The sequence below is a fragment of the Coturnix japonica genome, chromosome 4, assembly GCF_001577835.2.
Source record: "Coturnix japonica isolate 7356 chromosome 4, Coturnix japonica 2.1, whole genome shotgun sequence".
In the NCBI taxonomy this organism is placed as follows: domain Eukaryota; kingdom Metazoa; phylum Chordata; class Aves; order Galliformes; family Phasianidae; genus Coturnix; species Coturnix japonica.
Genome location: NC_029519.1, coordinates 58,087,384 through 58,101,977, shown reverse-complemented (window position 1 = coordinate 58,101,977; position 14,594 = coordinate 58,087,384). Strand labels below are relative to the sequence as shown.

The 14,594-nt window shown below is 35.6% G+C and overlaps 1 protein-coding gene across 4 annotated transcripts in view; it reads right to left on the bottom strand.

Moving 5' to 3' along the window:
• DLC1 (DLC1 Rho GTPase activating protein) overlaps positions 1 to 14,594 on the bottom strand; it is a 222,320-nt gene that overhangs the window by 148,841 nt on the left and 58,885 nt on the right. For all 4 annotated transcript variants that reach the window (XM_015862301.2, XM_032444090.1, XM_015862300.2 and 1 more), the window contains 2 exons: positions 4,314 to 4,463; positions 1,991 to 2,122 (listed from right to left, as the gene is read on the bottom strand). In XM_015862301.2, coding sequence (XP_015717787.1) covers positions 1,991 to 2,122; positions 4,314 to 4,463 — 282 coding nt within the window. The remainder of the gene's footprint in view (positions 1 to 1,990; positions 2,123 to 4,313; positions 4,464 to 14,594) is intronic.

The following is a 14,594-nucleotide window of genomic DNA, read 5'->3' as shown; positions in this document are numbered from 1 at the left end:
TTCAGGAGAGATACACTCAAGTAACAATGATATAAATTTTTGCACTCAATCTTGCTGTGACAAAAATGAGAACATGGTCTTTTTCTGAACACACTTGGTAAATAGAGTCCATCTCCAAATTCCACTGTAGAGTGTGGTAAAATGCAGCAAGCAAAACTTTAGGAAAGGAAGTTGCTTGGAGGAAATTTAGATTCACTTATCATAAACATTAACAAAACAGGACTCTGGTTTGTAGCTCCACAACCCACACTATATTTAGAGTTACTCTACAAAGGCAAAAATAAGTGATTTCTTCAAAATCACATACATGAAAATATATATCGTAAAATAATACTCTTGTATATCTTCAGCACAATATATTCAGCACAAAAATCAAAGAATAAATAGTTATTTAAAAAGTATTAACACATACTGTCCAACTTCAAGGAAAATAGGAAAATAATCCACACCTCTGCAAAGCCAGGAAATGAGTTTCCCCAAATATCCATAGAGACACCCAAATTTAAAAAGTGATGTTTAATACCTCAGAGAATGTCTTCTCCCTTCTCAGGATCTGGCGAAATGGGATATCACCTTCCAGCATGACATATGTACTTATTTGAGAATTTGTGCTGCATTGTATGCAGTGACAGAGTGCAGAGCACTCTATTTGCTACAGTTATGCACTGATGATGAATTACAAGTGAATTTATTTTTGTACAAGTGAACAACCCTAAATGTAAATGTTTATTAGAACTTTTGTTACTGCCTCTGTCAAAGGCATTCATTAACTTGCTATTATTGCAATGTAGTGACAGTTTGCCTCCATTTTACTTTCTATAAACTTGCTATAAACATATTTTTATGTTAATCACACTTTATATTTTAATATTTTATCCTAGAGTTTCTGCTGGTCCAGTTACCAGCAGTAGTAATGATGACTAACTGTGCTTTGTGAGATAGTGGAAAGAATAAGCACAAGTGGGAGCAGAAAGTTCACCAGGAGTTTCTGCAATAGTCAAGATTTTCTGTGCAAGGGTATGTTATGAAGAAGGATTTTTCAGTAGATGGACAATTGCAAAAGACAGAACCATCCTTCTGAGAGCTATGAATGGATACAGAAGACTGAGAACTCCATTGCTTACAATCTGAGGAGTAAACTAAACAGCAGTGCCTGAGAAATCAGCAAACCCTCCCTTATGTGAGTAGTGTGAAATACAGGAAAACACATTAAATATGTGTTAAATTTCTCTTAAAAGTTTGAAGTAGTGCCTGGACCTGTCTGTGTACTATACAACAGGAATAACTCCTTTTGAGTATATTGCTCAAAGCTGGCATAAGTCCCTACAAATGGGTGCTCTAGCACTTTTGAAACTGCTTGACAAAAGTTCTTTGTCATCTAAACACCCAGATTTGTAGCTCAGGAATTGTGATTCCAGCTTGTGTGCACTGGCACCTGCAGGAAAGCTTCTCCCTGCTCAGAAGCTTCCCTCTGATCCCAAATGTATGCAAGTGCTCACCAAATTCGTCTTTGGAATGACTTTTTCCCTTCAGCAGGGTAATACCTTTTCCTGCACTGCACAACAATTTAGCCTTTCAAGAGGACTATGAGGACAGTTTTGGCATCATAAATCAAACTATATGATTCAGTGGCCTTTTTTCCTCTGCCTCCATTCTTCAAGAGATTTCAGAACTGTTCCAAGTGACTCCACTACAGGAAACATTATCTTCCAAAGTAAAATAGAATAGCTCTATTAAGCTAATTTCTCAAAGAAAAAATCAGCTTATAATAAACACCTGATAACAGCATGTTCTTACATGTCAAACTTCTAATTTACCTAAGGATTCTCTGCCACTCAGAAAGCACCTTGGAACAACTGGCATTAGTAGTCCTTTCTCTTCAGTGTCACATGCATAGCTCTGTATGACCAATGTAGGGAATAGTATAAAATTACTCTATTTCATTTCCAGCTAAAGACTGTGTGTGATGTCAAAAACAATTTGTACTCACCCCAGCCTTTGGTTTAGCTCCAGAAGTGGCTGCTGAACAGGATGATGTTTGATCAGGAGTATGGATGTTAGGAGACAAGCTTGTTTGAGAATGTCTTACATCTGCTCCAATTTCAGAACCAGATTCACCATCCTGGTAAAAATTACAACTGTCTTTAGTAATATGAATATGAAAAAAAAAAAATTTTTTTCTTTTAAATAATGTTTACATTTATATAGAATCACTCAAACTTATATGCTTAATTCCCTGTATAACTGTAATTCCACACATTCTTTTCAATTGCTTACACATTCTCTTGCTTTTCTATTCAATGTGGTAGTTCGCATTAACTGCTGTTATGAAATTGTAAATCACCACTAACATCAAAGCTAAAGCTTCCCTAAACAGTAGAATGCAGGGTAAGAAATTCAAACTTCTGCAGCCCTGAACTGACATTTTCCTCTGATGTTCAGCATTTCCTGTGTGCTCCCATCTTCTGTCTCCCACAGCACTGAAAGCTCAGTAAACATCTGTAAGCCATTACACAGCTGAAATGACATCACTCTGCAGCAGTTTATACAATTCAGAGGTACAGCTCCCTAGTTTTCTGGGCTCAGTAAGAACTTACCAGCTACATGTAAGAGCATTTTTAGTAGAAGTAACTTTTAATGACACTGGTTACATTGCTTTTATTTGTTTGTTTGTTTTTTAAAAAGAAAAAGAAAAAAAGTGTAATGTTTTATTCCTGAAGTAAAAAGAAGAGCATGTTTGATTCAGTGTACAGAATGAAGACTGGAGCTTGTATTGCTTGCAGATATATTGCAACACTTACCCGACACTGAGCTGGCTGTGTCAAGGAACTGCCCTATACTGGCCAGATTATTAGCTGAGGTGCAGCCAGTGAATGCAGTGATTGCAAAAAAGCCTGAACTATTAACCCCAGCCAACACTGTACAGATAAAGCCTCAGTTTCCAAATATCATGTTCCTAGAGTAGCTGAAACAAGGAGCAGGGATATCACAGGGGCTCCTGAACTGGAAATAAATGATGATCCTTCTAGTCATTAATTCCAGTTAAGTGCCTGCCAGAAAGAAGTTGCTGATTAGACAGATGTCTCTGCACCTTCTTCTGGTGGACTTCTCTGCAGCTTGGAAACAGGTCCCACCTCTGATTGTCCTGCAGGCTTACTCACACAGACTCCCTATTTTGTTGTATGAAATTATGTAAAATGCTGACATCCGTTAGCAAGATCTGTCATATTTAAGCTTTCCTCTTCCATTAGTGCCCAAGGAGATGATGTGAATACAATGAAATCCAAAGGGAATATTTTAACTGTTAAAAATATATTTATGTAGTATTCTATAAAAATGATTATTTTTATCTTCCACCACCACTGTAACCTAAATACAGCTTTCCTCATCTATAGACAACTCACTAGATTATATTGCAGTAAGGAAGTCTGGCTCTAATAGGAAAAACCTCTCATATTTTAGAAGAAAATATCACCAATAAAAACAAACAATATGAATATTAGCCTAGACATTTTGAGGCAGTACTTCTCAGGTTTCTTAAATTGAAATACAGCTGCTACACATGTGGATAAAATTAACAGCATGAGAACACCTTGGGTCAGTCATTTCAGATTCTTCACAGCTACACGTGTAAATGTTTTTCAGGACAAAAGAATACATCCATCATGTCTGTGTCCTGTATAGTCTCTTCTGCCTACTCTTAGCAAGGAATTTTATTTAAGTCATTTAAATATATCACTGAAATGAAGAAAATAATTTTAAACATTTAAATAATTTGTGTGACTTTGACCAGATTCCCATTTTAAATGATAGAGGATTTCATAAGTATATTTCCACCAAAAGTTCCCAGTATCATCCAATGAGCAGAAAAAATAGGCCTGTAGCTCATAATTACTTTCAAATCAGACTACTTAATGTCAAGTGACACAAACATGTGCTCAAAGACTGGAGGGGATCCTGACTCTGTGTTGACTCTGCATATATAACAAGTGATAAAAAGAGAGCCAGACATTTCCTGAATCTGTGGTCCTTACTTTTCATCTGGGGAACTTTCACAATGTTCCTTAATGAAAACATGCTAAAAGAAAAATTTGGATGCCATTACTGCTGCCTTCAAAACATATGTACAAAAAAAGCCCAACCAAACAACAAAAAAACAAAGACAAATTACTTACAAACACAGATTTAGTTCTGAAACCAGGGAGTTGCTAAATGTTAGGAGTAAAATAATATATATAAATATATATATATATATATATAATATAAAGTTACAAAAGATTTTACTTAGAAAAATAATAAAGATACCAGCTTACAGGTATATGCCTTCGTTTGTATGTTGGAGTGCTGGATGGGGAAGAACCTGCACTGAGAGCATTTTCAATATCCTGATCCAGCTGGTCCAGTTTCATAATTAACAGCACCATTGAATCTAGCCGTGATCGGTCCCGATCTTCTGTTATTTCCTAAGGAAAAAAGCAAAAAAATTGCTAAATCTGAAATAGTTTTTTTTGCTTATTATTTAACATATTTTCATGTCAAATTAAGAAACAGCTCTTTTTTATGTTTGTTTCAAGTAATAAATGTTCATTCTTTTCAGTTAATATTATCTTTTTTTGGGGGGGGAGGGGGGGGAGGGAGGGGTGGAGGGAGGAACTCCATTGTATTATAAATTCACTGAGAATTGATGTACTGTTGGGAAAACAATAGATATATATATTTAATATATATTCGGCAAATAAATTTAACAGATGTGTACACTTAATACAAATCTATTGTTATTTCCTTAGTACAACTACTCTTTAAAGAGCTACTGATTCTAAACAGTACTCCAAAAAACCACCCAAGTTAATTAATTTGATTGTACAAATTTGAAGGATAAAGGTTAATGTATAATTGAAATAGGGAAGAAGGAAGTTAAAAGCATTTTACAGCTGAGGATAACTGCAAGTATTCCTTGTGGATCTCATCAGCATAAGAATATTTCAGTTCTTGCCGTTTTCGGTCCTGGTTGGAAATTTTTGATACAGATGAGATACATTAACAATATGATAAACATAGCATAGTAGGTACTCTGGAAAGAGAGACGGTTGAAGGATGTTAAATGAGAGCCTTTTATACAGTTTATACAATTTATTTCCCTGCATTCATTTGCAGCAAATGGAGGCAAAGATGATCGTTAAAAGAACAACTCAAAGTAAGATCTTCAAATAGATTAAGTAAATAATGCTCTCAAGGGCATATTATCTCAGACAGTTCTTTTTCTTGCTTTATATAGCATACTATCACAAAAGTTGTCCAGCTAACAGGCTTCAGAGTCCAGGTATACAAAAACTTCCATTGATACATGTAGGTATTTCCACAATAGGAAATTGCAGAATAGGAAGTTCTACTTACTTATTTGAAGTAATATTTTTAAATTTCCCTTCCTCTCCCCAAGAAACAGAAAAAAAAAAAAAAAAAAAAGATGGCAAGATGGTACAATTGCTTCGTTGTTCCTAAGGAATAGGGAACCTAAATGTCCAGATTAGCCAATTCTGACAGTCACCTAACTATTTTTCAGCCTTTTTTACTCTTAAATTGGTTTATCAGAATTTTTATTATCTTCATGAAAGTTTAAAAAGTGAAGATTTTCCTAAGATTTCAGTTTCCGTAGTATTAGAGATTAAGTTCTTCAGTTTGTCCTTTTCTCAGAAACTATGAATTAAGACTATTTAACTGTCAGAAATATTTGAAGGAAAAAGTGCAAAAGTGTACAGGATAAAATGTCAACTTAATCATTATGGATATTTGTTCATCAATGTGAGTGTGCTTTCAGTGAATGAAAAAAAAGGTGATTAAAACAAATGAACAAACACAACACAATCCCATTGCTAACAATGGACAGAACAAATATGGTATTACATTTGTGTGTGACGGTGAAGTTTCCATTCAGTGCACATAGTTCTAGCAACATAACTGGCTGTAGAATATTTTCCGTATTTGTTTTTATTTCTTGAGTAAAATGCACTAGAAGGTACTATGAAAGAAATATGCTCTTATATTAAAAGCAATAACAAATTATCATATAAGAGGAGCAGGTTTAGCTATTTACTTTATCTTGTAAATTTTGCCATAAGGGCTTGCTTGAAGAAATCCAAGTGGTTTTGTTGTTTTTTTTTTGTTTGTTTGTTTGTTTGTTTGTTTGTTTTGGGGGGGAATGTAAATATTTAACTGCTTCTGACTTTTATTTTAGTTTCTTGTTACTCATCCCTTGGGTCTATTTATGTATTTCTGTATACAGTCATATAAACACACATGCACTCATGTATACTCTCTGATTTGAACAGCAAAGAAACTTTGTGCATTGATGACAAGATTAAATTTGGAATTCACTTCTAAATATAGAAACAAATAGTATAAATATTTACATGGAGAGGCTATTAAAAACCATAGATTGCATTTGCTTATTATATCAAATTTGCCAAAGAATTTTTATAACCTGAATGACAAAACATACGCACATTTTGTAATAACCTACAGCTCACTGAAACGAGCCCAGTACTTATGGCATCTGAGTATCCAGTCATTTATTTAGAAATCTAAATAGAGACGGAATAGTCTGCATTTATCATTCTCCTTGTAATCTTCCTCATGTTAGCAATTTACTTGGGAAATCCACTAGTCCTGTCTTCAAAATACAGTTTGCAATCCTTTTTATTTCTGAAGAAGACCACTAGGAGAGAAGCAATCGAGGAAAACAAAGATAAGGTGCATTCAGCAACAAATACTTTCTTCCCTTGTATCCAGGAGCATGACTAGATTGTGGAGACTTCTGAAGAGCTTCAAAGATAACAGGAAAGTTCAGAGCTGAGGGTGGAAAGACTAAGGTGAAGGAATCATTGTGGAGAGACCAGCTCAGCCTCTTGCACAGAAATCTCTAAGATGTAGACAGGTATTCACCACAGTGATTCTCAGGGAGTTCAGGAAACCCTCTGTCTGAAAAAACACCCAGGACCAAGGCACAGAAAGTGTGAAACTAAATGCACAAGATAGACTTTAAATAGATCATTAGATATTCTGCTGTGATGCAAAATGGATTTTATTTATCCAACAGTATCACAGCATCACAAAGCAATCAAATCCCATAAGCCACATTCTACTCCCACCTTCTTTCAGGTGAAAAATAAAAATGCCTTAGATAATTTAAACGCTGATGTATTACAAGAATTTTAAGGATGCCAATTGAACCGAGTGATATGACTAGTGTTATTCAGTCTGAAAAGACCATCTTACACTCCTATAGCCAAGATGGGCAAAACCAAAGACATTAAAAATTAGTATCACTGGAGTGAGAAAAGTTTTAAAAATGTAAGGCAACGAGTAAAAGACCAGGAAATTATAATGCTTTTTCTAAAAGGATACTTGTATTACAGAAAACAAAACAAACCAAAAAAAAAAAAAAAAAAAAAAAAGTTAAGGTAGAGTTCTGCAAACGTAGAAGAGCAAACATCACAGAAGTTTTGCAATATACAAAACCTTTCCTGTGCTGTTAATATTTCATCTTTGTTAATATCTCTTCTATGCAAAGTTGTTTGGATCTCTCTTTGAAATATTTCATTGTTGCTTCTTGTTCATTTCATCAGAAAAAAAAAAAAAAAAAAAAGTACTGACTGATGATTTTGAAAGACATGCAAGTGACCTGAAAGAATTGTTTAAAGATATCCTTAGGCTTATGTTTAAGGAAGATACAGAAGTAGAACAAAGTTCCAGAAGTTGTATCAGTCATGTTTTTCTAGTGCAGGAAATTCATGACAAGTAGAAGAGGGAAGCTAAGAATTTAAACTCTTATCCAGTAAAATTGTATTTGTTTAGGAATACTGAACTTCGAAATATCACTGTTTCTTTTAGAGGCAACAAAAACAATAGAACAGATTCTCAGAATGCTACTTATGGTTGCACGTGACATGCATGACAGAATTGATTTAGTCATCAGTATATAGAGAAAAACATGTAAAATTCAATAAACTATTAGCTACAGGGCTTAAGCAATGTGAAATTCCATATAATCATTATAACAATGAGAGTATTATTATGAGACATGTATCTGCCAAAATTGTCTCTTCCTACAATTAAGAACCATGTTAAAAAATCAATAAATAAAGATTTGTGGTCAAAAACTATTTGAAAGCCCCAAAAGTCAAAGATCTGCTTGCCTGTCTCTGATTTTTGCCTTTACTCAGTGCTGCAAGACAGGTGCTTTACTGTAAATCCATTTGCACCACTTAGCTTCTCTATATTTTTCATCTGAGCACTACTCCTATGTTGAACTACATACATGCATTTGATCTTGACTCTAGCAATGAGATGGCTGTAAATCATCCTTCCTGTGAATCACAGAGACTATTCATCTCTTTCTTTTTTTTAATTTTTATTCTGAAGTAATCCTTAAGGGTTCCTGTGAGTACCAAAACAAACTAATGGATTTTTACTATTAAATCCACTGCTAAACCTTGAAATAGTCAATAATATAAAATATTTCTGTTCTATATGATATTTCACCTTACATGACATTAATAACAGTTCAGTATTTCAAGATTCAGAAATATGTGCACTAAGAACTTAAGTACTTTTATTCTGTTTGTTGCTCTGACCCAGCTTAGTTTTACAAAACCAGTGTCTAAATGACAATCTGCTATACAGCATGGTTGTTTTTAATTTTTTCCAAAATTCATGATTTTACAAGTTGCAGTTTCCCCATTTCTTCTCCCTGGCCCCCCTCACCTCATGCCAGCACAAGTTTCCAGTGGTGAGCCTGACCGCAGCCCCTAGAAAATGGACAGTTCTGAGCAGGATCCATTCATAACTGTGGATCCCTGTATCATCATGCAAATTCAATGTCACTGCTTGCCAAAGAATCAGGAGAAAAAGCCATATAAATTTATTTTATTTTATTTTTAATTTTATTTTTATTTTTCAACAGTCTGGATGTGGTGCAAAGCAACCACATTACTGTAGCCTTGTTTTTATGGATAGGGTTATGCTGATTCAAAGGCATTGTAGGAACTGTTTTTCTTCAGGACACCACTACAAAGAACTTATGGGAATCTAAACATTTCTGGGATAGCTGAGAGAGTGTCTGAAATAGTGGAGTACTGTCAAAAAAGAGCAGTTAGCTGCTGTCCCCTACCCCTCCTTGTACACATGCATCCTTCTTCAGTTTTGCCAATCTATACAGATAATGATACTAGAGATACTTCTTTTAACGGGCAAGTCTGTAAGAAAATATGATAGCATGAGAAAATCCATTGTTATTATTATTATTTTTTTTAATACTCACTGAAAGGGTTTTAAGTGTTTTGTTTCCTTGGAAAAGACTTCATTCTTTCCCATGTGAAACTTGGACTCTCTTGATAACAATTTCTTTGTCATTAAATTACTTCTGCATAATAACATTTGAATTAAGGGTACTTCTTTGTCACAATCTGCTGCAAATATTTAAGAACTACAATTGGTAATTGAAGAGCTGTAGATAGAAATCTTGATCTTTAAGACAGGTACATTTTGTAAATAAAACAGAACAAAGTTAGAGTTTAGGTTTGGTTAATACCCAACACTTTTGAATATTCAGAACTTCAGCAAAACCATTTCAATGAAAAGAATACAAAATCAGGTGTTGATATCAGATTTCATGTTTTAACCATATGAAACCCCAGTGATATGTAAATCAAGCCCCCTAAACTATCACTGGGATCAAATATTTGGGGAGAGGAAACTTCATTAAAGGAACAGTTATTCCTTGTCAGTCATATTAAGAAATATTCTAGACAACTCTAAAAGAATTTATCTTGCATACTTTCTCTTAAAATTTGAGTTCTTAGAAAACATTAATGAATGGTAATCAGAGGTTTTGAAAAGTTACAGAATTAAGGGAAGCTGGGCCAAACATGTTTTACAATTAAGATATCTCCTGCATTAAATATCCAAGTTGCTGCAGTCAAGTTTCTCTGAAATTCTACAGCAATTAGGAGATTCTGTCTGCAGGGCTCCCAATTGAGTTAAAACAACCCAAAAAACCTTTGTTTACCTCAGACATCACTGAATAGCATCTGCCTTCTGCACATTGTCATCTGAAATTCATCAAAGATAAATGCCTGATCATGTGGTTGACTGGAATTTTGTAGAAGTCTGTGGTTCAGACAAGTTATTCGGCTTTTCTTTATAACATATTCAGCTATTTCGTGTATGCCTTTGAAATACGTTTATGCACACTAGAATTATTCTAGCTGTTAAATATTTCTTGATGGGATTGATGTGTGGACAGTGCATAGCATTGAAAACCTGCTTAGACACGCACACTGGACTGTAAACCAGCCCCTAGGGTGGGATGTCCATTCACATCAAAGCATGTAAGCCATGTAACACAATCAGAAGACAAAATTACTCTGAACAATCTAATTCTTCCTCAACTGTTTTTTGTTTGTTTGTTTGAATTTAAATCCTTCAATTTATTTCCCCTTGGAAGTTTCTTAGAATTTTTTCTGCCATCCACATTAAGTACTTGTTTTCTCTCAGAACTTTGATAGAAAATCTTAAAAAGTACACCCAAAGTTGAAGCTCATAATAGCTGCTAAAACAATTTTCCATAAACATTTAAATGAATAAGTTCTGCATACTTGGATTTAAACATTTACTGCTTTTTTTGACACTAAGTTCAGCTTCCCAATTCTAGTGATTATTTTTTATCTGAAGCCATCAACAAAATTGATTCCAAATACATTAAATATTACACCACATTAAATATTACAAATTCATATACACTACTAATGAGCTAACAATAGACAGTCACAAATTCATTAAAAAAAGAAAACTTGATCTTGAAACGTCATGTCATCTGTCTGCCTCTCAATGACAGCACTGTCATACCTGACAGATGGTTATTGAGCTCCTCTTACAAATCACAACTGCCCCCAAGCAAAAAAAAGGTTTTATTAGAGTGATACCTTCCTCAGCACTAAAATTAAAAAAAAAAAAAAAAAAAAAAGAGTTCTAATGTAGAATCACTACCTTTTTTTAGCTTGAACTCATTAATTCTTATTTTTGCCAATTTTCACTCGTCATGACAGATTTTTATTTATTTATTTATATATAAATAGATATATAGAGAGAGATGGTATGACATTCTTCCTGGTCTCTTGTTTATGCTGATTACTCACCTGTCACTTAGGAATGGTAGAAGCTGCTTCTCCCATTTCTTACCACTCTGACATCTCCCTTCTGCTTCTTTGGGACCCTCCTTCTGATGAGTAACTTGCAAAACTATCTGCCTTCTAGATATATTTCACCTGTAGTGAAAATACACCACAGGGAATGGAAAAGACAAACATGCTCAAGGGCACAGTATTCAGGGCATCCCTCTGCTGTTGCAAATAAATGTCATTTGAAGCCATTCCAACTATCCAGCACTTGTGAGGTGAAAAAATATTGGCAGCAGACTGAGATTTCCAGGTAAGAAGAAGCAGGTGAGATGTACACTTGTCAGTAACAACTGAAATACAGTTAATCTCCAAGGCTGTGGGCCTAGCAGGAAAACGTCAATACCCAGAGTGCTGCTAGTCCTCAGATTATTCCAACCAATTCTTAAGGCTGCCCCTATTTTTTCCATTGCTATGTGGGAACTAATTAAAATATCATCTACAAAAATCACTGGTAATGCAAGACTAGATAGAAAGTTTTGTTATTATTAGTGGATATAGCTAAGCATCATGTTCAATTATTTGCCTCTTTACTGTATTTCACTTACCTTTCATACTGCTATTTGATATGTATTCCCACTGTTCTTTATAGCCTCTTGTAAAATGCTTGCTAGTAATATCCTGGAATCACGTCCACCCCCAAATTAATTACTAGGTGTCACCTGATAACTTTTCTTTTTTAGGAAGTAAGACAAATAGCTTTGAAACTAAGTAGCCCTTTTTAAGAAACACCTGTAATTTATTGCAACTGAAGTGAAATTTCAGCTCCAATAGTATTCTACTATAATTCAATAGGTATTGTTTGACCTATACCATACCTGGCTCAGGACTTTTGCTTTCACTTTATTCCTAAATTACGTGCAAAGGTATTCAATGGAAAAACAGATCTAGATTTTATTCTTCTGTGGTGCTTATTTATCTACTTCAGATATGCTTTTACAGTGAGAAACTGAAGAAATAAGCTGCTAAAAGCATCTAAGTCTTTCTTACTATAAAGTGTGAAAACATAATGTTAAGAGAAAGGAAACTCCTTAGAAACACTGATGTGACTGTTTACTACACCAGTATGATATCTGAATTTTTACTATATTTATCTAAAAAATACAGGCTGTGTTTGTGCTGAAAATCAAGACAGTAGTAAGCAGTAAATGAGCCAAAACTGGAGCCTCCTGATACCCAGTAAGGAGGTAATAAACAGTGCATTAGCTGGGCTGGATTTAATGGAAGGAGCTGCTTCTTTTGTTTCTCAGAGTTCCAGCTAGGCTGCAGCAGGTAACAACATCAGTGTAGAGCTCTGACAGTCAGGATCAAGAGGAAGGAACAGCATGATGCTCTGTGCTGGTCCCAGCAGAAAGACAAGCTCTTACCTCCCAGCTCAGCCCGTGGTGTAATTACATGTCTGCATATCTCTGTTTTGGGAAGCTCATGACTGACAGCTTTCTTTTGCAGCTGCTGTCTCCCAGGAAGAGAAGAGCTTATCTCTCAGAAACAACTGATGCTGCTCAAATCAAATTCAGCTGGTCAGCCATTGTCAGCATATACATCCACAAAATGTCCAGGTAGACAGCAGTCAGGAACCTGGCAGTCTCTGAGATGGGTGAAGTCTCAGATTTAACCGAGTCTCGATGTATCTACATCGTAAATATGAGCATAGTGATGCATGTTATCCAGAGGGACCTGGACAGGCTTGAGAGGTGGGCCCATGCCAACCTCATGAAGTTCAACAAGGCAAAAACATGGGACAGCACTCACAGATGTGGCATAAGGCTTAAGCAAAATAAGTGTAACCAACTCCTGTAGGACTCAGGGGAGGCCTTCCTGGCTCTTCTGCAAAGCAGGCCACACATAGCTTCTCTGACTACCTCCCTATAGCAGCAGCAGCATGCACTGTAGCAATTAAGTCACAGTATTAGCAGAGACCAGATGCTAGAGGAGCGTAAATGCAGCACAGAGACCAGTGTCAAGTGCAATCCTCTCTCAGTTGGACTGAGACCTGCCCACACCATGCACACTGACATCTGGACTGTCATACACCGGGTTGTATTACCCTCCCTAACAATACCTAAAGACCTCCCTTTTAGCCTGGGGATATTGATTATGGCCCTCTCAAGGAATCTGGTCTAATACTATGCTGTGGGGGAATCAGCAGACTCCATTACCTGGCAATTAATGGAGTATGGCATGCATTTTTGGAGTTCCCATGAGTTACCTAATGGTTTCGTGGGCAGCCTGGGATGTGCATCACATTCTGCATGTTCCTCTTTAATAAGTTATTTATTGTCTGTTTTGCCAAGACCATTTGTTTATTAGTGTCTGTTTGGAATTGTTATCTGTTGAGTATTTGCTAACTGAGATTGTAATTGCTTAAGGACATTGTATTAAATAAATGTATAGTTAACCACCTGATCTATGGTCAGTGAAGTATATTAACCGAACACTGTGCAACACCACTGACTTTAATGCAGGGAACGGTGTGCAATCCTGTGTGACTGCTGACCACAGTGAGTGACAGCCCTATATTATGGTATCATTCAATAACGATGGTGCTGTAGAAATTCAATGCATTTAGAGAATAGTGCTAACAGAAATTGGTGAAACTTGTGATTCTTGGGTTTATCAATAAGATTAAGGATTGTGCCTTTTGGACACTTGATTATTTATATCAAGAGTCTGATGCACTAATTTAATTTATGAGATTGGAGTATAAAGAGAAAGCCCAGAAATCAGCTTGACCTAATTTTCACAAATCCTCACTTTTGTTTAGGATGCATTTTCAATAGATCAAGCTTTCAAGTTAATAGAGCAAAATAATTAATTTTCCTTTCTACTCAATTGGTGTTACTGAATCTCCGAATGTTGTATGGTAAATTAAGACTGGTGGAATCCAGCACTTAGGAAGCAAGATGGCAGGTACCAAGATGTTGTTCTGCATATATATAGAGTTGCAGAATGTTTTGGGCTGGGAGGGACTGTAAAGAATTTCTAGTTCCATCCCATCCTGTCATGGACAGGGACACCTCTTTCACTGGATCAGGTTACCCAAAGCCCCATCCAATGGTGAGGTCATGGTTGGACTTATGATCTTTAAGATCTTTTCCAACCTAAGTGAATCTATGATTCTACGATTCTAGTTCCAGGGATCAGGTATCTGCAACTCATCTGGGCAACCTGTTCCATGGCCTCATTTTCTTGACATGAAAGAGTTCCTTTATACTCTCTAATGTAAATCTAACTATTAGTTTAAAGCCATTATCACTAATTGTCCTGTTATCACATTTCCTAATCATATAATCATAGAATTACCCAGGTTGGAAAAAACCTTGAAGATCATCAAGTCCAACCACAGCCTAACCATAGCCTAAC